Source organism: Melospiza georgiana, chromosome 14 (genome assembly GCF_028018845.1).
Source record: "Melospiza georgiana isolate bMelGeo1 chromosome 14, bMelGeo1.pri, whole genome shotgun sequence".
In the NCBI taxonomy this organism is placed as follows: domain Eukaryota; kingdom Metazoa; phylum Chordata; class Aves; order Passeriformes; family Passerellidae; genus Melospiza; species Melospiza georgiana.
The window spans coordinates 3,631,673-3,656,344 of NC_080443.1; the positions used below are offsets into that span (position 1 = coordinate 3,631,673).

Below are 24,672 nucleotides of genomic sequence, written 5' to 3' on the forward strand. Positions count from 1 at the left end.
GGATCCCTCAGGCTCCCGTTGCTGTGCTCAGCCCCAATCCAAGGGGGTGGCTGCTGGAGAGCTGGCATGCTTTCCAGGAGACACCTTTACTGCATGGCTTGCCTCAATCTGCTTTCCTGCTCCCCTCTCCTCCTCATGTTTTAGAGCCAGCATGGATGTTACCAATTCAGATAAGATTTTGATTCCTTCAGCAGCTCTGCTGATTCAGCTCAGGCCAATCCACTGCTGACACTACAGAATGAGCTTCTCAACTTGAGGAGCTCCCAGCAGAAGTGCAGCACCACATCCCTCCTCCTCACACCCCACTGCACAAGCCCACAGAGGCTCACCTTGCAATTTGCAGGGAGGGGCTTCCGGTTCACATTGCAGACCAGGAAGGGCTGCTCCACGTCCAGCACCACGCTGAATGGCAGGGAGCTGGTGTTTTTTAATGTCAGCGGCTGGTACTGCAGTGTCAGGACATCACTGGGTTTCTACAGAAACAGGAGACAAGGGAAAACAACCTCAAGTGCCATAGACCTCCTTCCCCTTCCAATGCACTTCACACTTTTCAGCCCCAGAAGTGCATATATTTCTATTTACTTCCAGCCAAGTTAAGAGTTACACCTTTAAATGCCAGGATGCAATCTGGTGACTTTACCTTTTCCACACGGAAAGCGATGGCTCTGGGGGACATTTGCACTGCAGGGCAGATGAAGTTGCAGATGACATCTGTTTGCAGGATCTGTTTCTTTGCTGTCTCTTTCCCCACCACAGCGTGGCACAGCAGCCGCTCCTTCACCTCCTGCACACAAGATTCCCTTGTGTCCCCGTGTGTGCTGGCAGGCCCAACACCCCACACTGCCTTGCCACCCACCCATGGGCCCCATTCCTGTCACTTGTTATTAGGGACTGTAATTAGTCTCTGCTCTCCTCAATAGCTCTCTTTTCTTTCTGTGCTGCCACCTATGTATTCTAAATATCTGTGCCCAGGGCTCCTGGAGCCAGGGAATGCATACCAGACTTAGCTGGCATCTTCTCTGCAGAGTTTCATTTCCCCTGGAAAGAAAGGTCCAGGTAGGGGAACACTCCCAGACCCTGCTAAAATCTCCCCCTCTGAGCTGCTCTCCAGGGGTGCTGCAGAACCTGGCTGTCCCTGGGACACCAGGGGTGGCTGAGACACTGGGGCAGGCAGTGATAGAAAAGTTGACCAAAGTCAAACTGTCAATTCTGACGATGTCTGGGAACAGTTTCCTGCCTGGATGGACATTGCACTGATCATTAGAGCTGGCACACTGTGTTTTCCCCCTCCAGGACTCATAGCTAGAGCAGCCCTGTGCCCATGTTTGTCTTCAGAGGAAAAGCAATGCTGCTCCCAGACGCTCCTGCCATTCCCAGGGCATTTGTTTTACTGCCTGGGTAAAGGGTTTTTCCCTCAGAAAAAGCACTTGACAGTAGTTTAATTTGCTTCCTGCCTGGGCTTCTAGCCTAAGTGCAACTTCTTTTCTCTGCTCTTCCTTTCCGCCTCAGCACATGACACAGGTAAGCCCTGTTTGCCCAAAGGAGCAGTACTTCCTTCAGTCTGTATTTTGGGATCAGCAAGTTGGGTTTATGGTAGCTAGGGAAACACAAAAGAGCCTTAGCAACTGATGGTGGCCAGCAAGGAAAGCAACTGGCCCTGAAACAGTTTCCTGAAGTCACTTGCTCCTTGTGCCAGGCCAGTGTCAAGGGGCTGCAGAAGAAGCTGCAGTGGAGGGGATCTGATGGGGAAGGCTCAGCCCTGGGCAGGGCCTCACCTGGACAGTGCTGGAGCAGCCTTCCAGCACCATGTCCACAGTCTGGCCCGGCCTCAGGTCCACCTGCGCTGGGCACAGCTTGAACACGGGGCTGCCAGGCCTGGGCATGGGGGGAGCCCCTTTGCCCGGGGGGCCCGCGGGGGCCGGGGCCCGCGCGCTGCGGCGGAAGGTGCGGAACCCTTCCGTGCTCCAGTAGAGCCGCTGCGTGCGGCGGCCTCTGTTCGTCAGCTGGAAGTGGTAAAAGCAGCGACTGAAGCTGCAAGAGAAGAGAGATGGAAAATGTCACGGGAGCTGTTATTTCCCTGGCATCACTCAGCTTCAGCTTCACCCCGATGGCATTCCCTGACTGCGCACTCTGCAATAAAACCTCTGCCCAAAATGCTGCCCAGGCTCAAAGCTTCAGCCCTGCCAGGTCTTCCAGCTTTTCCATTTCTGTGGCTTTCCAGGATATCTGGATATTTGACATATTTCTCAATGAATTCCTGTGGTTTCATGGAAACAGAGCTGGGACCTTGAGTACTGAAGATCTAGCCTGAAGGGCTATGGAAAAATTGTTCCTTGCTGAACACACAGGAGATGTGGAAGTTTCTAGAGTCTCCTACCTGAAGCAGGACTTCAAGTCGAGCTTTGGAACAAGAGGTTTGTCTGTGACAACTGTGGTGCCAATGCCCACAGCCTGGAGAGGGATGATGGTCACAGGGTTGTTCTCAATGAACACCTTCAGCTTCTCCTGGAATTTCACTGTGTCATTCAGGTTAGCTACGATAGCCACGGACACCTCAGAACTAGGGGGGACCACTCCTTTACTGGGCTCAATCCTCCAGCAGGAACGCTCCACAGCCTGTAGGAAAAGCCAAACACAAAGTTAGATGGAAGCCATGGACCGTGCTCTGCTGTGAGGTGCAGAAAACGGGAAGGCTAAAGAGATGAGTATAAAAACCATAAACGTTTAATTTCCCTAAATGTAAGCTATGGTGTCCAGCACAGCAACTCCCCAAGGGCTTATACAACCTGTATTTTACCTTCCTTTAACAGACTTGGGTCATTAGCCCTGTTTTGCTCAACCCAAGGGAAGCTCCTCCTCAGGAGAAGGTAATTCCCCCTGCTGGCTCTCTTTGGAGCGCTTGCCAAGGGAAGCTGTTTACTCCCTGCTGGCTTCCTGGCAGCGGAGCTGGGTGTGCACAAAGGCTCATGGCTGGAGGAAGGCAGGACTGCTCAAATCCCAGCCCAGCAGCCACACAGCTGGAGGACACTGCTGAGAGCCTGAAGGATAACTCTGCAAAGCCAGCTGAGCAAAATCCCAAATCTCCTTTCCCAAGGGGCCATCAGTGCTTCTCAACACCCCCTGAAGGACTGAAGCCCTCACTCCCCACCAATCATCAGCTGTAGAGAGGTGCCCCAGGGCCCTCTGCTTTGGAAAAGTCACCTCTAAATGCTTAGAGCAGAGCAGGAAAGCAGGAAGCAGAAAGAAAACTGGACAACATGTGCTCTGTGGGCATGGCCCACTCTTCCCAAGAACTCTTGTCATCTGCTTTCTCATGGACTTCATGGACTGAGCAAGGGAGCTGGAAGGTGCCCAAAGGAGGGGGAAAGGCCTTGCACCAGCACAGCTGTACAGACACAGCTCTGCAGGTCTGGCCCTGGCAGGAGCATGTGAAAGCCAACCTTTACACACCATGAGCACCCAGCCAAGGTGCACTGCTCCCTGCAGAGGCTGAAAGCAGAACTCCATTGTGGAGTCAGGAAAAACTGCCCTGCCAGTCCTCCACTTTGGGAAAACATTTATCCCCCAAACAGCTGGAAAAGCAGCAAGAGGAAAATTCACGCCCCTCCTCCTTGGCCCAGGAGGCAGAACCTGAACTCTCACACAGCACCTGATGATTTATCCACAAATACAAACAAGTCCACTTGATCAGGGTTGGCTTTAACCAGCTCCAGAAGTTGAACCCACCCAATATACAGAAGATCAAATCTCTTTTCAAAGCTTTTTTCAAGCTGTAGCTCCAGCCCTGTGGCTTGTCCCCCTCTGTAACCTCCAGGAATGAAACAACCTTCCTCTGCAGGTGATCTCCAGAGCCATTCTGCAATGCTGCAGAGACCACAGGCTCTGGGGGTGCACAACCCTCACAGGTGTATTTGTTTGCAACAGCACCACTGGTTTGACCCACAGGAGTTGTGAAACTTGCCTCCCCATGAGCAGTTTGAGGGCAGATCTCACACCCTGCTTTCTGCCATTAACACAAGTCTGGCACAAACAAATGCAGATGGAATGGGGAGTCCATGGGGAAATCCATGCCCTCTTAGGAGCAAAGGGCCACAGCTTCTCTTGATCTCAGAGCTCCAAAACCAGGACTTGCACAGCTAAGTATCTTCCATAAAATAAAGAGAGAACTTGCAAACATGATCCAGACTCATTTCTGCTCCAATCTCTCTGCAAACTATTTCACAGAGGCGTGCCTGAGATCCTGGCTCCTCTTGCTTGCCCTTGGATGGAATATCTTGCTTCCACTCACACAGAACAATACAGAAACGTTGCATACAAAAACAAGTCAAGGGCTGCTGGTAACCAGCACCTGTCCCTGGAAAACAGCCCCACAGACACTTACCATCTCCACCTGGAAGGCTGCAGGAATCTTACACTGATTGGCGAGGTGGAGAGTTTTGGAACAATCCTCTAGGACTGGGATAGAGCCAAAGTTTATCTCCCTGGGATGGACATAGACAACAGGGCCCTGGCCAACGCACTCTAAACGGATTTCCTGTTCCAGGAAGAAGGTAGGAAAGGTCAAAAGACGCAACAAAGGCAGTTTTAAAAACACAGCCAGCTCCAAGAGCATTCCTAGACTGGGGACAATGATGGCCCTTGGAAGTTGTCAGTGGTGCAGACTGAAACAGAAGGCCTGGAGCAAGTGTGGGGTCTGCAGTGATCCCACCTGAAAGCCACAAGCTCCCATCATCAGAGCACAAAGCACTGCTGTTTGCCATGCTTGCTTCTTCACACCTCTTCCACATGGCTCTTTCCTTTACCTCCTGCCTGCTTCATTCAAATGCTCCACCTTGGCCCAAAGCACCTTCCCAACCTTTGCTGCTGCACAGCCATCCTTGAAGACTCTTTACAATTCAAAAAGCTGCTCTGGTGAAAGCAGCACGAGCCAGAGGCAAGGAGGCTCTTCAGAGTGGAGATGAGGCAAGTTAGCTGCCTTCAGTTTGTGCTGATGTGTAATCTTCATATATATGAGTAAGGGGCATCAATTAGTAGTTGCATCATTCAAGCAGTATTTTTTCCTTAAAAAAAAGTCTCAACTGACTTAATAGTCTGAAACTCAAAAGGATTGTTCTTGCAGAGGTAGCACAGATGATGGGACAAGGAACATGGAATTCTTTGCTAAACTATGTCCACATCCTGCAGCACTGCTGCCTTTGTGGGGTGCTCATGGCACAAAGCAGACTATGGAGGGATGAAGAGCATCCATGCCTGGCAGACTGGGCCTGTATTTTGTAGCCACTTGCTGTTATGATATGTGCCTCTTTTAGGAGCTCTTTTAGAATCTTCTTTACAGTCCTTGGAATCTTCTTCAGAATCTTCAGAGTCCTCTTTTAGGAGGCTTTAGTTCAGGAAATTGCTTGCCTTATCCATTTCCAAACTTGGTGGAAAAAACAAGCAAAGCCTGTGCTCCAGATGCAAGTTGTGTGGACATTCATTTTGTTTTGGGTGGGCTTTTCTTGAGGAGATATGCTGGGTATTTCTCAGACCTGAGGGACCTGGCTTTCAGAGAAGCCTCAGTCCAGCTCTGCACAAAACATTCCTTTAGCAAACAGTGCTTGCTTTAGCAGGATTCAGGGATGTGATGCTGAACAGCTGTAATGAAGCAGCACTTGTGTTCATCTGATAACATGGCAGAGTACGAGACCCAGGGACTGGTTTGGGTTTCAGCCTGGGCTTGTTATCCCATCTCCCAGATTTGTAACTCTATGCTGGGTCAGGCACTCAGATTGCCACCTGTGAGGCTTCCACTCTTCCTCTTTCCTAGGCATGAGCTGCTGCTTGTGGCACCAGTCCCTTCTGTCCTTGTCCACACCAGCCATAAATCACAAGCTCCTGGAAGAATCCCTGTGCAGTTTACACCCCACTGGGAGGAGTTGCTCAAGGCACACAAGTCCCCTTGCTCTCACCAGTGGGGATCCTGGTCTCCCAAACACGGCCAGCTTGGCAGTGATGCTGCACTGTCCCAGCAACTGGGCCTGGACTGTAATTGGGATCTGCACCGAGCTGTGAGCCTCGATAATCCCCGAGGGTGCAAGGCTGGAGTACCACGCAGCAGCCTCCTCCTTGTGCTCCTGGCAGGGACAGAATCAAAGGCATCTTCAGAACGGAGGAAACTTTAAACTCCTTAACCTCTACCACAAGAGCAACTCCCACACGCTTGTAAAAATTCTCAGGAGAAAGCAAGAAAGCAAAAACCAAGATGCAAGGTGTAGGTGCTCAGCATCCCCAGGGGTCCAAAAGTTGCTGCATCAGAGACACCCACTTGGGTGCTGACAGCCTCCTTGCATCGGATTTTCACTGCCCTCGAAGCTCTGCCACGTGAAAACAAGTCAAGGACTAGACTCTAAACATCTTCCTCAAGATGTTAAACTGCTTCCTAAAGTTTGTATTTAGGTTCGTGTTCTCAGAAAACCTTTAGCTTTGAATAGAAACCAGCAAGGTCTTATCCAAACCCTTTTATTCCCCTAATAACCCCCCCAGTAAAATCTGAGGGGAGGAGATGGATGCAAGGCCAAACCTGAGGGAGAAGACAGTAGCAGCCAGGGAAGTCACTGTCATTCACCAGGGTCACCTTCTCATCATAGAGCACCTTCAAGCAGCAGTGCCCCAGTTCCACGACAGGGTTGAGCACTCGCAGAGTAGGAACGATGCACCTGGGCGAAGAAATGACCCCAGGGGAATGAGAGACACTGGGAGCATGGAGAACTTTTGTCCTCCAAGAGCATGCAATGGAGGATATCTGCAAATCTAACAGAGTAGAGTAGTAGAGCAGTCCTACAGTAGTCCAGAGCTGTCTCAGCAGTGTTGCCCCTTCTCTGCCCAAGGACACTTGCAAGGACTCCCGTAACAGTGCCAGTGGTCCCTGAGCTCTGGGGGAGCCTTTCCAGTGAGGACCAGTGCCCACCAAGGCTCAAGGAACACAAGACTCCAGTGTATCAGTGAAAATGACTCCCTTTTCTCCTCCAGCACTGTTGTCCTGCCTGAAAACTGAATCATCTCTTCCAGCAGTGAAGGGCACAAGGCCACAGTGCAGGTGATCAACTTCTTCCAGTTCCTAGAACTCCCTCAATTCTTTCCCCCATGGGTCTCTACACTGATTGTCCCCATTTGTGCTTGCTTTACAAAATGGCAGCCCAGGCACTGACTGGATGGCTCTGCCTGGGAGAGGGAACAGCACCAGGGAACTGCATCCCTCTTGGCACTAAACTGACACCCACAGCAGCACGGCAGGATGGAATTCTGCTGCAGCAAGAATGACTTTTGGTCTCAGCTCTGAGAACATGACTCAACAGAGCCAGAGGGAAGCAGCGAAAGCTGAGCTGAACTTCTGACCGGTCCGGCCTTTTGTCTCTCCCCGGTCACGCACAGCATCCTATGCCTTGGGACAGCCCGCGCTCCAAAGGATGAGTGCACTCTTCATATTTTTCGGTCTTCAGTATTGTTTATGATTTCTTATCTACAAAATTTGCTTCCAGCCCAACAGAGGTCTGACCAGCAAGGCAGCCAAGGGCACATTGACCTCCCACTGGGCGGTCGTCTATTTTTATACTAAAACCTACGTACAATATATTTACCTTTACTTTCCAATACCTTTTACCCATACTAACAAGTGCACATTCAACATGAACCAACCCCAAAGTGCCAACATCACCACAGAAGATGGACGACAAGAAGAAGAAAGAAGAAGGGCAAGACACGCCCCGATTCCTCCATCTTGTCTCCTACAACCTCCCTGCACCAAAATCCTAAAACCTGTATTTCCACCCTGTGAATAATTAATTCTTACACCACTTATCCCCAAGTGATTCTATTGTCCTCATACACATCCCCTGCAGGGTCAAAATCCAACCACCAAGCACTTCTGGCAACATTCCAGGATTTCCGAGCCCCCCAAGGGTTATCTCGGCAACTCTGGACATCAGGAGTGATATGCTGAGTTCCCACAACCTTCCACATCAAGGACTACAGTCCTCTTTGTAAGACCTTTTGCTCTCCCCACTCCTGCCTGGAGCCTCTTCCCCACTGCACACGCACTGCTGAAGGGACCCAGACCCCAGCTCTCAGCAGGCTGCTCACTGTGTTCCAAACCACTGCTGCAGGGTGCTCACAAGCAGCATAAGTTCACCACTTGCAGGAAGAAGGGCAGGCAAGCCTTTGGAAATTTGTTCCAGCTCAAGCACCAAAGCCCAGGCCAACAATTCATGTTATTCCTGCTCCCTTTAGAAAAAGGGCTAGGGCCATGGCTGGCTGTGAGCAGGGGGGTATCTCACTAAGGGCTGCTTTCCTGGCACTGTTCTCATGTCTAGATGGGCAGATCCAGCTCATGAAGCAGCACTTCTCCTTTGGAGCTGCAGCCAGGCAGTGTGCTGGTGCTGGATGCCCGAGCAAAGACAAGCAGGTGCAGGAAAGGTGTTGGTACCTGGCTGTGAGGGGCAGTGCAAACACCTTCCTGCCAACATCTTCCACGTCCAGCACCAGCTCCAGATTGTAGTCCCCAACAGTGTTGGGACACAGGGTGACCTGGCAGAAAAGAAATGAAGTGCAGCAAGTATTTCCTAACTCCCAAAATTCTCATTACCCATGTGTGCTGTCCTCCAACTCCTGTTCCATGGTAGACAAAGGGAGGATTTGCTTTAATTCTTCTGCTGGTCCCTAAGTAGAGCAACAGTCTTTGAGAGTAAAAAAAGCCCTCTGTCAATATGAGATTTGCTAAAGGGACTAATTTTTCACCTGACTGCAATGACATAAATGCAGAAGAAGTCTGTTGTCTCCAATGGAACAAGTCCAGCCTTACAGCAGGAAGCTGAGGGCAGAGTGTGGCCCAGCACATGCTGGGCAGTTTGTGGCTGCAGAGTATTTTCTGTCCCCACTGAAGATTCCTGCAGTGAATACAACTCATCTGCTGCCCAGGAGATGAGAAACAAGACCAGGAAGAGAAGAAAACTGCTTTCCACCATGATATCTCTCTCTTTAACAGCAACTTTCTGTTTTCATCCTTCCTCTGCCCACTTGCAATCAAATAAATTGTTCTCAAAAACACAAGAATGGCTTCAGGACTTGACCATATGGTATTGATCTCAGTGTATGATTTTGGAAACAAAACAGTGCTCCTGAGGAACATCCCAGGTAACCCAGCTAGCAGAGGCCTCCCAGCAGTGCAGATCTCTCACTCCCAGGATGCTCCAAGCTGGCACCAGAGCTAAAGCCCTCCCACACTGCAGTGAAGCCTCAGCCCCAGCAGCTGGACTCTTCCCATACCTTGATATCCTGGGATCCCAGGGCACGGACGGTCCCGCTGTGGGGGTTTATGGTAAATTCCTGTAATCTCCTCAGAACACGAACTTCCTTCCTCCACAACTGGCTGCTGGGTTTGCCTATCTGAGTAGTGCTGCTAACACTGGGCACTCCCAAGCCATCCCCAGGAATGTAGAGGGAGAAGCCCATGGGCGTCAGGGAGGTGTTAAACAGGCAACACTTCAAGGTGTGAGGAAAACCTAAGAAAATGACACAAATTCCCATTTAGGCATCAATACCTCGTGATTGCTGGTGTGAATATCCTGCTGGTAGGATAAAACTGTGCTTGGATTTTACTTCTTTGTTATCTGAACTACAGCTCATTGCAGTGGATCTAGGGCTTGGCTGGCCAGCTATGTGTGGAGCAGACATCTCCCAGCCTGCTTACCAAGAGTCATTTAAACCCAGATGGGGAGGAAAAACCAACTGCAGGCACAGCCCAGGGCTTCTCCATGCCCATCAACAGTGACTGCAGCAGGGAGGCAGGAGAGGCACAAAAAGGATGTCACGCTCTCAAATGCCACTGAGGTAACACATGCAGACAACATTCAGCAGCACAGTTTAAAGAAACAAAGATTAAAGAGCTGCCCCCAGCTGAAGAAACCTTAGGAATGAAATCAGATTAAGCAGGATGAATCTGCTATTACAGAACCATATTGCTGCCCGGTGCCTTTCTTTATTGTGCCACTTACTAAAAGGGAAACAAGAAGTGGCCAAACAGTGATGCTGACTTTTTATTCCTTTGGTCCTGTTTGATCTCATGATGGCAAAAGGGTACCTGAGGCACCAGCAGCCCTGAAGGAACACCCTGAAGAGGCTGTGGTGGAGGAACACGAGTGATGAATGCTCTTATGTTCAAGGGCTCTATTTCAGCACCACAGCAAGCTCTGACACTGTGGTGCCAGCCCAGGGCACACTCACCAAAGGCGATGTCACCGAAGTGCAGGGCGGGCACATCAAAATGGAAAGTGGGTCCCATCACAGAGCCCCTGCAGGGACAAAGGCAGGGAGGCAGTGCCTCTGTTAAAGGGAATCACAAAGGGTTTGGGTGTCCTTAGGGAAAGAGTGGATAAATGCTGCTGTCAGAGCCACCCTGGGTTTCAAATCACCCCAGCACCCTGTGCTCAGCACAGCACCCACGGGGGCAGGAGGCAGCCAAAGCAAAGTGCTCAGCAGCTGACAGATGCCCCAGTCCTTGGCACAGTTCCTGCTGCACAGTTCCTGACTCCCACATCAGCCCTTTGCTGGCTGTGCAAAGGAGGCACCAGAGCCCTCTGTGCACAGGAGCTGGGAGCACAGCTTGTCCCCACAGCATGGCCATGAGAGGGGAGCTGAGGCTGCTGCTGCCCATCTGGCAGGGATTATTCACAGGAGTTTTTACAAACACTGCTGCTGCTGCAGAATGACCCAGGCTGGCCCATCTCAAAGCCCTGGGGGCCTTGCTGGGTGTTCAGGTGGGACATCCCAGAGCAGCTGCTGCCCAAAGCTGATCCATCCCACTGCCTGCAACAGCCTAAGCAGGAGACATCCCTGCAGGGAGGAGTCATTGCAGCTCCTGGGTACCCACACAGGGCAGCAGGCACCCCACACTAAAGGGATGCCAGAGCCACCTCAGGCAACACCTTTTTTCTCTGCTCCACCACAAAATGAGGCAGATGGAAGATGATTACCCAGAGACAGCTACAGATGTGCCCAACAAGCTCCCAAAGCCCTCCTCACCTGACAGTGAAGATCACAGGCTTAGGGGATTCAGCCACATGGAAATAGAATTGTTCCTCAAACTCCCCCCGGATGGTGGGACAGAAGGAGACCCGGATGGCCTGGAGCTTCTCTGGTGCCACGATGCCCTCCTGGGGCACGAAGGTGAAGCAGGAGCCCATGGCTGTGGTTGGAGGGATGAGTTTGAAGGGAGCCTCAATAGGCCCCTTGTTGATCAGGTATGCCTGCAGCAGCAGAAAAGCAAAGTGGAAATAGAGGAATGTTCCTTTCCTACAGAAGTCTGAGTCACTTTCAAATTAAACTATTAACACCAGTTAAAGACAGAAGATGCCTTGTGCTGCTGCATGGCAGAAGCCAAAAATACAACATTGAAATACAGCTTTGTATAGCTTTGGGTGTTTCATGCAATGCAGTGATAACTTCATATAACCAGAGGCGCTCTGGGGTTTTCCCACTGGCAGAGACAGTCCAGTTTGACCTGCAGCACAGAGGGGCTGCTCAGCATCACCCAGTTCATTCACACCTGGCCCTTAGAGCAGCACTGGGCATCACAGCATTACCAGTGACATCACCACAGAGATTTCAAACGTGTCCAACCCCACCATGGGCAGGGCACGTTCAGCTTCCATTGCAGCCCAACCTGTTTACAGCAGGAGTGGGAGAAACCAGAAGCAAAGATGTAGGAAGTTCCTTTGCCTCCTTCCCAGAAACACTTTGCTCTTTCTAGAGCCAGAGGTACATCAAGGCTGAGGTGTGCTGAGGGGCTGGTCAGCAAGGGAAAGCACTGCCAAGGGCTTTGACCAGCGCTGAGCCAGGAGGGTGGATGGTTTTCCTCTGACTCCCACGAATATGCAGGAGGGACATGGCTGAAAACTGTTTGCAATGGACTTGAACTCAAATGCAGCCAGTTTGTTCCAGCTGCTTTTGGACAGCCTGAGCACAAAGGTGATTTGTGTCTGGGACTGGAACAAAAGCCTCTGAACATGCAGCTTTTTGACCCAGTGTTGGTTTCATGTGTCAAGTGGTTTTGCAGGAAGCCTCCCAGCTGATCTCCAAAGAAGGCTGCCCAAAAGCAGGGCCTGGGATCTCATGAACAACAGACACACCTTTCTGACCCCATCCAAAAGATCCAGATTCCAAGAAATCCCCCCAAAATTGACCAGCATCACAACTACCCAAGTTGCCAGGAATTCCACAGGTCCACAAGGCTCACTGCTACCCTAGGAGCCAGCAGGACCCACCCCAATCCTGCTGCTTACCTCATATCTGTGGGTTACTCTGACAAAAACCTCCCCGATGTTCAGTTCCTCAAAGTGGAAATGGACCTGGGGCCCGAGGCCTTCCCCCATGAGGAGCAGGGGCAGCCTGTTCTCACGGCCTGGGGAGAGATTTCTATTTCAGTACAGGAATTCCTTCTGCTCTCCTGCATTTTCCAGGCTGCCTTAGTGCTAGTCCCTGACTCTGTGCTGCATGGGACCAGCTCCTGATGTCCCAGGAGCAGATATGGACCCTTCCCTTCCCTCAGGAGATGCAGTACATCCATAGACACCATCCTTTCTTCTACCCCTGTGCTGAGTGTGGAACTTTAGGAAATGCCAGAAATTTTGTTCTTCCTCCTTCTGGGTGCACCTCAGAGTGTTTTCCCCAAGGGAGGAGGAGCAGACTAAATACAGGCAGCATTCAGAACAGCTGAGAGGGAAAAAATCAAAATAGAGGAGATGCCCTGGAAGCTGCAGGGACAGTGGGCATGTGCCAGCAGGGCCCTGCTGAGCACAGACCCTCCCCAGCCATGGCACAGGAGCCCAGTGACCTGGGGGAGTGTTTGCAGCTGCCTTCACTGCAGAGAGGGGCAGGGGAAGGAGCCGTACCTGAGATGTCACAGAAAACTGTTCGCTCATAGACCTGGGCTGCCTGGGGCGTGAAGAACACGCTGATTTCAGCCGAGCACTTCGGCATGATCTCACCCTCCTAAAGCAGAAGGACACAGCAAAACCTTTATCTTCAGACACCACAATTCTTGTTTTCAACCACAGTCCTGTAAGCTGTTATCTAGAGCGTCAGTGACAAGCAAGGAGTGAGTAATACTCATCAATAACACTGAGAACAGAGTTTGGAAGCTTTAGTCAGGCTCCTGCTGCCTGCCAGGAGCCCACAGGGCAGAAATGCTTTTTGCAACCAGCTCTCTGACCTCACCAGAATCCTGATGACTTCTCTGCTGGCACACAAAGCCAGCTGAGGCAGGGATCAGTCAAGTGACCTTAGTCAGGGATGAGGAGGAAGAGGAAGGAGAGAAGCAGGAAGGGAGGTTCTCAGCCATCATTTACCTTTGGCACAAGGGAGAAAATGTCATCGTCTAACAGCATGGGATCTCCTCTGATCTTTGCTACCTCACTCTGGAAGGTGTGGTTGAGAAGAGCAAGGCGTTCTCGGCAAGTGATGTCCACTTCACGCTCCTTCAGAAAACTATACAACTTGTGCCTTTGCTGCTGGTATATCCTGTGATACTGCCTGCAGGCACAGGAAAGACAAACCCAGCAGGTTGTTTAATAAGCCACGTCTTTGCAGAGAGAAGTGGAAGTGCAGGAGCAGCTCCACAGCAAAGGGCTGACCCTGAGCCATGGGGTCCCAAATGGATCAGAGGGTCACTTGTTCACTCCACACTTGCAAGCTCAGGAGAGCTTTCCAAAGGCAGCAGCCCTCAACAGAGCCTTCCTGCTCAAAGCCTCTGCCACAGCTGAGGGAGAATCCATCAGCCACCTCAGGCAGCTTTTCCTGGCACACAACTGCTTGGGGGAGGCAGGAGAGATGGGCTGGTTTACTTACCCAAAGCCATTCAAAAGCACCAGTACCTCTTGAAGCCATTTGTTAGTTTTACCCTTGGGCACGGAATGTCTCTGAAATTGATCTTTCAAACCCACCTCTGCCTCAGCTGATCCTCCTGTTCCTCAGTATCCACAGCCTTCCACTGGAAGCGGGCTGTGATGTCGCTGCGGTTGTGGATGAGCACAGTTGCGCTGTTTGACATGGTGATGTACGTCTTCTGCAGGGTCACAGTATTCCTGTCCAGCCTGATGTGGGCATCCACAGCTCTGGCATGAAGGCTTGTGTGGGTGTCTTCACCTGGAACAAAGCACAGGGGAGTCTTTGCTCACCTCACTGGCTGATGGAAGCACAAGGAACAGAGCACACCACAGGCAGCAGAAGAAAGTGTCACAGCTTTTAGCTGAGCGAGCAGTTCCATGGATCAGTCCATGGATCACAAGCTGAGAGCTGCATGTGCACAGCATGACACCATCCTGACAACCTGCCAGCATTTCACCCTCTAGAACAGACCCCTACCAAGCTCCCTCATTTCCAGAGCTTTCAAAGCTTCATTATTCCCAGCCAGCTCCTGGGATTCATCTGGGCTCAGACTTCAAGCTCACCATTCCTGTTGCAGGTGAGCATTTCCCAGGTGAGATGCAAACAACAAATACCAGACATGCTCTCTAGAAATGGCATTTACATGGAGCTCTACGAGGATCAAGATGACAAACTGCATGACTACAAACTAGATGACTAGAACATGAACCCCATGAAAAGTATCATCATCTCCCTCTTGAAACCCACGGCCACACCAGCCTTTCTGCTTAGAACAGGCTCTGCTCTGAGGGATGCACAGAGTGCCCTGAGCACTGCCCAGCACTCACCTGTGTCATAGTGCACAACAAGGGACCTGCAATGGTCACCAGTCTTCAGTGGCCGAAATTCCACTGCCACCTCCACGGCGTCACCAACATCCAGAGTTCCCATGGCCGGAGTGACAGAGAAAGGGCTGCAACACAGAGACAGTAGGGCTCTTGGTGGAGATTTGGGGATGTTAACCCTCTTGCAGTCCAGTTCTGCTCACTTGTGCAAGCAAAGAGCAAACCAACCACAGTCAGCAGAAGACAGAACAGACAGGGTCAGAAACAGCCACTGACTCTAGTTTGAGGAGATGCAGCCCTCACAAGATCCTGTGGGATGAAATGACCTCATCTCCCCCATACTCTGTATCCAGCTCTCTGCAATGAGGCTCAAGGGTCATTTGCATCTTGCTTACTCTCATCAGATATCAGCTCCCCTTACTGACAGAGCTGGGCAAAAGTTATGGCCATGGATACCAAGGACCAAGTACTCCTAACATTATTTAGAAACAGAGCTGACCAGTGAGCAAAGCTGGCAATTTTGTGACCAAGTCTCTCAAAGCACCATTCACCTGCACTTTTGGTAGATGCTGTGTGCAAGGAGGCTGCAATCTGTTTCAAGTCCCATGGTACAGTTATCTGCTACAGCCAAACATTCTTTTGTCCACTGGTGTCTTAACTGCCATTATTAAATGATTTGATTTTGGGAGAATTGATCTCATTAAAAGTTGCCTCCCACATCAAGGGAGACAAAAAAAATAGGGCTAATTGAATTGCCTCATGTGTCCACTAACACTTATTGCAGGAAGAAACTCAAATATCATCTAATCTTAACATCTATTACTTTTAAGTGATGGTCAGTTAATTCTGACGTCTAACAGCATTAACTGTTCTAATAAATTCAGTCTGTTAGGTTACAGCAGCTCCATCTCTGTGCTGAAAAATTCTGTCCAGAGTCAGCAGCTCACAAGCTCCATCTTTCCCTCTGTCACTACATCTAGGCTCTATTTCATCTACTTCAAGATTTAATTCCTGAAGTTCAGAAACTCTTTAAATCCCTATCAAGCAGGATCCAACATGCTCTGTAGCACTCAACAGAACTGCTGGCAAGCACATTGTAAAAGGATACCAGACTTTATTGGGGATTTGTTTTGGTGGTGACAAAACAAGATCTGGAAATCCCAGAGAAAAACCGTGCATGGATTTACAAGTTCCTGCCTACATGTTTGCACAGTCCAAAGCAGCAGCCTGTTTGAGCAGCATCTGAGGAGCCTGGATTGGAGCTGCCAATAGCCCTGGCAGGCTTTGGTGGAAGCTCCTCTTGGACCCTCATGTTTCACAGCAGAAAAGTCAATTTGCCTTTTGACCTCTGTTTTGCCAGAGAAAAAAACATCAAGGCCACTCAGCTGCCTGAGGTTAGACAGCAGGTCTGTGCTGCATTCCTGAGCTCAGCTCCTACACCAGGACCTCTGGGATCTCATAACCCTCAACACACCACCAGCCAACTGAACTGGTTTCCTTGCAGGTACGGTGTAAAAAATGCATTACCCTCTCCAGTTCAGCCAACAAGAGAAACAGTGATTGTCTTCTCATATTGGGCATCTGATGCGGGGACCACTGGAAAGCCGCGTGCCTGTGGCCTCCTAGAGAATGGGTCTATTTGGCTGGCAGTGGTGAGTAAGCATTTCAGAAGCTGCTTGTGCTCAGGAGGGTGCAAGCCAGCTATCAACATGTTCCAGCACTCTCCAGGAAATCTGAGACAGAGAAAGCTCAAAGACTGCATCCTGCTTAAACCATGAGAAGCAACGGCAAACGCCACACGTCCTGCTCACTTCCAGCCAGGGCTGCGGGGCAGCAGCTCTGATGCTCTGGTTCCTTTTGCTGCTCTTTCCCAACTCTGCCATCACCCAAAGGTGACAGATATCCTTTGTACAAGGACAGATGAGCTGCCTCACCTCTGGGTGCTCAGCTCGTAACGAGCAGGCCGGTTTCCAACATTGTGAACCAGCAGGGTCTTCTGGGTGCTGTACTTGACCGGACAGGTGGAGAAGTCCAGCTGGTCAGGGAAGTCCAGGATGGCTCGGCCACCGATGGCCCAAATTGGCACAATGAACTCTTCATTTTCAGTGGTGCAGAGGAGCTGGTGGAAATAATCCTGTGGCAAAAGAAACTGTCTCAGCACAGAGCCTTTATCTTCATCTTTAGCATGGTCAAAGAGTATCTCCCAGTTCTAGATCCTCTGAAACCAAACAGGTCCTCAAAAGCCAGGCCAGATGCCCTGAGTCCAGCCTTGCAGGTCCACTTTCCACTGCAAACAGCAACCTCTTGGGCCCTCCAGACTCACCTTTCTCTGCCCAGGGGTGAAGAGGATGCGGACAGTGGTGTAGAGGCCCGGTGGCACCTTGCGGCACACGTCATTGGGGCCCACCAGCTGGAAATAAGGTGAGCTCTTCAAGGTGACCTTCACCAAGTGAGGAACCTGCAGGAGAGACATGGAATGATGGTTTTGCCACTTGTGATGGCACAGGTGGACATGCCCTGGTGCCATCCTTAACCACCCTTCTCTGCTCTCCTCTTCCAGCACAGCGTTGAACCTCCAGTCCCAGCACTCACCTTGTCCCTGTTCCTCAGAACCAGCGGCACTTCACAGACCTCACCGGGGCTGTAGTTCTGAAACACCACCTCTGGTGGGCAAGGCTGAAACGAGCGCTGCTCTGGGGCAGCTGCTGAGAACTGCAGGGAGAGGCCAGAGAGAGCAGAGACAGGTTCAGCTGCTGGGAGGAAGATTCTGCTCTGATCCCCAGTGAAGTGCAGACTCTGGGTGAGCACATCAGCCCAGCCCACGCTGGGCAAACAGTGGCTCCTCCACCTCTGCCCTGGGCTGACCAAAAGCTCCTGGACCAGGCTGAGCAGGCTCAAGCCAAGCTGCTCTTTTGGCATCCTCCTCAATTATCGCATCAAACAGCAAGGGCAGGGAAAGGCTACCTTGTGATGGGAGGTCCCAGGCTTGTCTTGAGGCTGGACAATGGGAGGCAGACTCAGCTTCTTAGCTCTGGCCAGCCTCTGCTTGGTGTTGAGAGACATCTCCTTCTGGAAGGCAGAGGGAGTCAGCTGGAAGGCAAAAAACCAGCAAGAGTCTCAGAAATGCCCTTGCTCATGGAGGCTTTTCTTGTTCACTTACTACTGATGAATGATTTATGATCACAGCCACTAGAACAGTTCTGGATGCCCTGGAAGTTTGCTGCTGAAATACTCAGCACCAATAAATGAATAACACAGAGTGGAACACACATACTCCAGCCACATGGCTGTGTCCCATGAGTCTCTCTGTGATTTGATGGGACATGGTTGGGGATTTCTGCTCTTTGGGCATTTGTTTCCTCTTACATTTCCCTGGATTGAGGCAGTGACCTTTTCAGAGAGTGGGGAGGAGCTCTCAGAACTGCCCAAACTCCATCCCAGCACAACACTCAAAACTCACAGCCAGCAGATAGCACTGCTGGCTGAGTCCAAGGGAAGCAAGCAGGAAAAGCTGTACCAAGAGTGAGGTGCACAGGAATGTGTCCAAGTTTTAGCTCTCTCTGTCAATTAGCATTGGTTTTCTCTGTGTGGGCTGACAGAGCCCTGGACAGAAGAAAACAGAGGGATCTCCTTGGCAGAGCCTCAGCAGTGGGGCATCTTCAGCCAAGTGAGCTGCAGACAGCAAGGGACCTTTGTGGCCCTGGCTCCATCCAGTGCTGCCTGCAGGGCTGCATCTGTGCCCACCCAGGAGCTGGGAGGGAACAGCTGCCTTGGGAGCTCTTCCAGCTGGGACCAGCCGTGGCTCTCAAGGCTTTGGGCAGAGTTTGAGCTTTCCCCCTCACGTGCCCGGGTGCCCAAGGGCAGGATGGTCAGAGCAGCACAGGTGAGTGCCCAGCCTGACAGAAGGAATGGCTGTGGCAAAGGGGAAGGAAAGAAGCCCATGCTGAGGGCTTCAGCTGTACATTGGTTTCCCTGGGCTCTGCTGGCACAGCCAGGCAGGGCGCTGGGCTGTCCCTGACACATCCCACAGTGTTCCCTACTGCACCAGGACAGCCCCAGCAACAGGAGCACGGCACAAAGGGCTGGGGAGGGGCTCTGCAGCTTCAGAGCACTGCTGGACAGCAGGGCAGGGAGAGCAGGGAGAGCAGGGCAGTTTCCAGCCTTAACATAGCCCCAGGGGCTACTCACAGAATCAGCCTTCAGTCTTTCCCTGAGCAAAATACGAAGTGTTGGTGTCTTTGGCACTCCAGAAGCCATTGTGAAGAGATGATGTCACAGAGGAGTGACAGCGCCTCAACAGAACTGGAAGGAACAACAATGGAACTCTGAAAATCCAGAACCCAATTCATGGCAGACTCAAGGGATATACTGGTGCTAAAGATTTTATATGATTTGAAAGTAGCTAAGTGCTCATTAGGCATAAGCAGCTAGTGTTGTTAAGCCTCTAGTTGGACTTTATTTGAACTATATGGGTACCTTATTCCATTCAAAGATGGATTGTACTGAAACCTGGAGCTAAAATGCTGAATATTAATAATAGTTTGAACAGACAAAGCTGTAGCTCAAATATGACTTAAAACCAGCATGAGTAGACCTCCTCTTTTTTGGCTAAACACCCCCTGCTCTCTCAGCTGCTCCTCACAGGACTTGTGAGAGATTGGAATGTTATGGTTAATGGCTTAAGTATTGCTATAAAGGACTTTTTACCCATTGTGACAAAACTATATAAAGAAGCTGAGACCCTCAAGCCTACCATTCCCTGAAAATGCCTCCTGACTGGAACTTGGCACTGGGAGTTAAGCTGCCTAAGGGAACTTGAGAGAAGATAAAGGTGACACTATTGTCCTGTTAGCTCAGGTCTGGGGAGAAGTGAACAAGGCTGAGGGAGAAAAATATATCCCCACTAAAGTCAAATCCAGCAGCTGTCCTGAAAATCAGCTCTGTCTGCCTTCAGGCTGGGGAAGTCATAGCCACAGACTCGTCTGCTGAGGCCAGGTTGGCACACAAACCTCCCATCCACAGAGGGGGAAGGAGGAAATTTTGGGGGTGAAACACAACCTCTGGTAAGGGGCAGTGGACACCCATCCTCCCTCAGACAAACTGGCTCAGCTCTAAAACCCCCCAGCCCCAGAAGGCCACATCCAGGGGACATTCCCATGAGGGGCAGCTGAGGGGGTGTCATAACCCAGCAGAGACCTCCAGAGTGCCCCCAGAGCCATTCCTGAGGCCTTGCACCAGATGACTGCATGGCATGCAGAGAAACACAGCAGATCTGAAAATCCAAAACCCAGTTCATGGCAGACTCAAAGGACATACTGGTGCTAAAGATTTTATATTATTTGAGAGTAGTAAGAGACAGAGCCAAACTTGCCCCACCCCAGGGAGGTACCTGGGCAGTCCCACCTTGCCCAAATCTGCATTAATCCATTGGAGTCTCACATTTTGTGAGACCTCACCACAGAGAAGACCAGAAGAGGACTGAATGGGATGGGATGGGATCCATGGAATGGTGATATTTTCTACTAAATCTGTCTCTATCACTCTATTCCTTCCTTCCCGGCCCCTTCTCTCCCCCTCTTCTTTTTCTATTTCTTTCTCCCTCTCTCTTCCTCACATTTACTGTTCCATAAAATCCAAACTATTGACTTTGACACATGGTCTCGGTTTGCACCTTAATCCAGGGGCATCTCCTTAATAATTTAATAACCAGATCATAACAACCCACTGAAACTTGAACAGAACTCATTCACCTATAAGTAGTTTAAATAAATACTATAGGAAAAAATGTATAGACAAGTATATTTAGGAAATGTTGCATTTCCTCAGTGAGAAAAAAACACCATCAGCAGACCATGTATTGTTCATCCCCTCAGCTGTACATGCCACCGCACTGAAGACTGGCATTATTCCATCCTGTATTTCCCTTTGGCATTTTCTTTCAGAGCACAGATGTGACAAAATCAGAAAGTACAACTTGAGTCAATCTTTACCTTCAAACGAAATTCAGGACTCTCTGGCAGAAACCACTGTTCTGCGAGTTTAGGCGTCCCTCGCAGAGCAGCGTTTTGCGAGTTCTCGCTCACAGACAGCACTGTTGTGCGAACAGCTCCGCTGGCAGTGGCCGAGTGCCGCCGGTGAGCGCGCCGGGTGCGAATGAGCATCGGGGCGGCTGCGGGCGCTGAGGCCGCGGCGCCGTCACAGACGCTGAGGGCCCGGGCGCGGTTACCGGGCAACCGCGGCACCGAGCCTGGGGCCGGGCCGGGCCGCGCTGCTGGGCGCAGGGCATTGGCACTTTGGCTGCTGACTTGGCTTTAGTGCCTCCTGCAGAGTCCTTCTGTATTTATGGAAGTTTAAAATGTGGTGATAAAGGCACCATTGGCAGGTCTGTACCCTGCTCTTTGTATAGCACTAGGATGCTATCCCGGCTGGAGCCCCAGCAGGGGCTGAGGGAGCTGGGAAGGGGCTCAGCCTGGAGCAAAGGAGGCTCAGGGGGCCCTTGTGGCTCTGCACAACTCCCTGCCAGGAGGGGACAGCCGGGGGGCCGGGCTGTGCTCCCAGGAACAGGGACGGGAGCAGAGGGAACAGAGAAAACCAGTGCTAATTAACAGAGAGAGCTAAAACTTGGACACATTCCTGTGCACCTCACTCTTGGAACAGCTTTTCTTGCTTGCTTCTCTTGGACTCAGCCAGCAGTTGTATTTCCTGGCTGTGAGTTTTGAGTGTTGTGCAGGGATGAAGTTCGGGCAGTTCTGAGAGCTCCTCCCCACTCTCTGAAAAGGTCACTGCCTCTCAATCCAACGAAATGAAAGAGGAAACAGACCCAAAGAGCAGAAATCCCCAACCATGTCCCATCAAATCACGGAGAGACTCATGGGACAGAGCATTGTGGCTGGAGTATGTGTATTACACTCCATATTATTAATTCATTGGTGCTAAGTATAAGTTTAAAATGTGATGATAAGGGCACCTTTGGCAGGTCTATACCCTGCTCTTTGTATAGCACTAGGATGCTATCCCGGCTGGAGCCCCAGCAGGGGCTGAGGGAGCTGGGAAGGGGCTGAGCCTGGAGCAAAGGAGGCTCAGGGGGCCCTTGTGGCTCTGCACAACTCCCTGCCAGGAGGGGACAGCCGGGGGGCCGGGCTGTGCTCCCAGGAACAGGGACAGGAGCAGAGGGAACGGCCTCAGGCTGGGCTCAGGGTGGGCACCAGCAGGAATTTGCCCATGGAAAGGCTGCTCAGGCCTTGGCAGGGGCTGCCCAGGGAGCTTTGCAGTGCCCATCCCTGCAGGTGTCCCGGGAAGGGCTGGAGGTGGCACTCAGGGCTCTGGGCTGGGGACAAGGTGGGCACTGGGCACAGCTGGGACTCCATGGCCTGGCAGGGATTTTCCAACTCCAATGATTTTGGGTTTTTGTGATAGCAGAGACTTCAGTGACTGTGTGAAACTGATAAGGCCTTAGGAATTTCATGAACTGGATTCCATGGACTGAATTCCATGTGCTGAATTCCATGCCCAGCTGCTGTTGGAATGGAAAGGGCTCTCTAGGTGTGCATCTTATGGGTTTCTGTAACACATCCAACCCGTTGGCCTCTGCACTGAGGCTGTCCCAGACCCTTGTGGTCTATCCCAATTCTCATGGATCTCATTTATTTGCTTAAAAGGATCATGGAAAAGCTTTTGTGTTGGCAGTTAAGCTCTGGAAGAGGCTCAAAGTGAGGAATATCATTAAATCTTTCTAGCTACAAGTTTCTGGAGAGCTTTGTTCCCACTCCCTGTAACTCAGTGTAGCCAAGACTTCATTTAGAAGTTTTACAGACCTCGTGTGTGCCTCCAATTGGTCAGTAGCTTTTTTGCCAATTACTCTATTGATTAGAAAAAGGTATTTTACTTGTCTATCAAATCTCTTTATTCTTAAATTGTTTGTGTATTTTCTTCCCTGATTCTCATGGGATAGATCTAGTGTTTATGCAGGTGTGGTTGTTTTTCACTCAGAAATAGATTGTTATCTTAACAAACCATTCATACCAGGATTGTTTTCACATGGGAACTTGCTAAGTGCTAGCTGCACTTAGAAGAAATGATAGGGCAGCCATGGATCTAACAGAGCAGGACTGATTTTATGAGGCCTTTCTTTAATAATTTTTTCTACTTGATTGCAACACAGTGAATAAAAACGTTAGGAAAATTAATCCACAAACACCAGAGGTTTTATGTCCAAAAAGGAGACAGAGGCTTTATTTGGCTTTATTTGAATAAAGGGAGAGGCCATGGGGCATTCCCCTGGGATCTCTCCAATTTTTGGAGGACTCAGCCTCCCTTTTTATCCCAATTTCCAGCCACATTTCCCTTCTCTCTTTCCCCCTTGGCTGAGGTATATGAGAGGTACAGACTTCCCAAAACACCTGATCCCAAAGATTTCCCTCTAAGGTATAACCCTCCCTTTTCATTTTTAATTCTTATTGAATTTAGGGGTTTTTCTTCCCTATTGTTTCTTTCATTTTCAATGTCGAATTTCATTTATCAGCAAACCTAAAGTTTATTTGTAAAAGCAAATATCTTTTCCCATTCATCAATCAGTGGAATCCTTCCCTTTGTTTCTTTTATCTCCCAGTGCTGGTTTTATCTACCAGCAGACCCACAGGTAGTTTGTAAAGACAAATCTGCCATTCCTCTGAAAATCAGTTACCATGATAGCACAATCTGCCCAGTGTGTGATCACAGCTAGAATCCCGATTGCTTGGCACAGCTGGCACGTGTGCAGTTAGTTGGGAGCCAGAGAGCTGCAAAAAGGGGTGCTGCTGGGGATGCTCCTCTTGTTCAACTCAGCAGCAAAGTGGCACAAGTTAGAGCAGAGATTTTCACTTTAGAATACCTTTGCCTTTGGGAGTGCACCTCACAGAGGCTGCTCTTCTGGAGTCTGAAATGCCATGATGGATGGGAAGGCATCCAGAAGGCAGAGGAAGAGCATCAGGCCGAGCCCTGCAGGGTTCCCTTGCATCTGGCAAGGAGCAAGGGCTGAAAAGCTCCTGCCACCCTCCCCTGTGCCACCTGAGCTCCTTGCATGCCCCAGCAGCTTCCTGGTGCCTCTGGCTGCAGATCCAGCTAAGACCCAGCCATGTCCAGAGATAAAATCCTGAAGCAGCTCCACGGGTGCTGTGTTGCTTTGTCCCTGTGAGCTCTGCAGTTCCAGTCTGTAAACCTGCAGGTTTCTAGCCAAAGCTGCTCATGTCATATTAGACCTGCTTATATTTTATACTGCACTGACAATATGTAGGTACTGTATTGGCAATAAGTTCAGTCATAATGACCCACATGATCAGTGCCATACATCTCACACCTGACCAAGAGTGTTCTCTCTGAGCCTGCCACAATCCCCAGGATTATCTGAGCCAAAGTACCTCAAGGTAACGTGGCTGCTCTCAGACTGTCATCCATGACCATCCTAAGGGTGTCACTGCCTTCATGACAGGGGTTTAGAGCATTAGCTCTCCAATTCTGGGGGCAAGGGACACGTGGGACTTCAAGTAGTGCTTAAGGGTGGTTATAAAAGCTCCAGGTGCTTCCCAGAGGGGGAAAGGATCCAGTTCTCTGTCCCGAAAAGCTTCACTGGGAGAAGAGGAAGACAGTGCAGGATCTCATGGAGTTTGCACCATGCCTGGGCAGGGCTCAGCCTTCACAGATTTCTTCCCATAAGAGATTCCTTTCTCTGCTTTATTGGTAAACAAGATGTGCCAATGCCAATCCTCGAGGTTCTTATGGCTCTGTAGGTTCTTCAAAGAGCTTCCCAGTTTCCCTTGGTCTTGTCAAGGTTTGTCTTCTGAAGAATATTTGGATGATTCAGTTTCTTTATCCTCAGCTGAAATCTCAAGGTTGGCAGTATCACTGGAGAAGAAACCACATCATTCCCATCATACAGGTGCAGAAATTGCCTTTT

At 50.5% G+C, this 24,672-nt stretch overlaps 1 protein-coding gene across 1 annotated transcript; it reads right to left on the bottom strand.

Annotated features, from left to right (window-relative positions):
• Positions 1-209: 209 nt before the first annotated feature.
• LOC131089622 (hydrocephalus-inducing protein homolog) lies at positions 210-20,902 on the bottom strand. Its single transcript, XM_058034450.1, has 21 exons — positions 20,825-20,902; positions 17,706-17,831; positions 17,334-17,453; positions 17,065-17,199; positions 16,676-16,875; positions 14,745-14,869; positions 13,974-14,175; positions 13,380-13,563; positions 12,924-13,023; positions 12,315-12,433; positions 11,056-11,279; positions 10,258-10,325; positions 9,301-9,536; positions 8,462-8,562; positions 6,560-6,695; positions 5,949-6,113; positions 4,382-4,534; positions 2,378-2,616; positions 1,776-2,031; positions 641-784; positions 210-473 (listed from the first exon to the last, which is right to left on the bottom strand). Exons 1-21 carry the CDS (start codon positions 20,900-20,902, stop codon positions 210-212), a joined length of 3,375 nt encoding a protein of 1,124 aa, XP_057890433.1.
• Between the last annotated feature and the right edge of the window lie 3,770 nt (positions 20,903-24,672).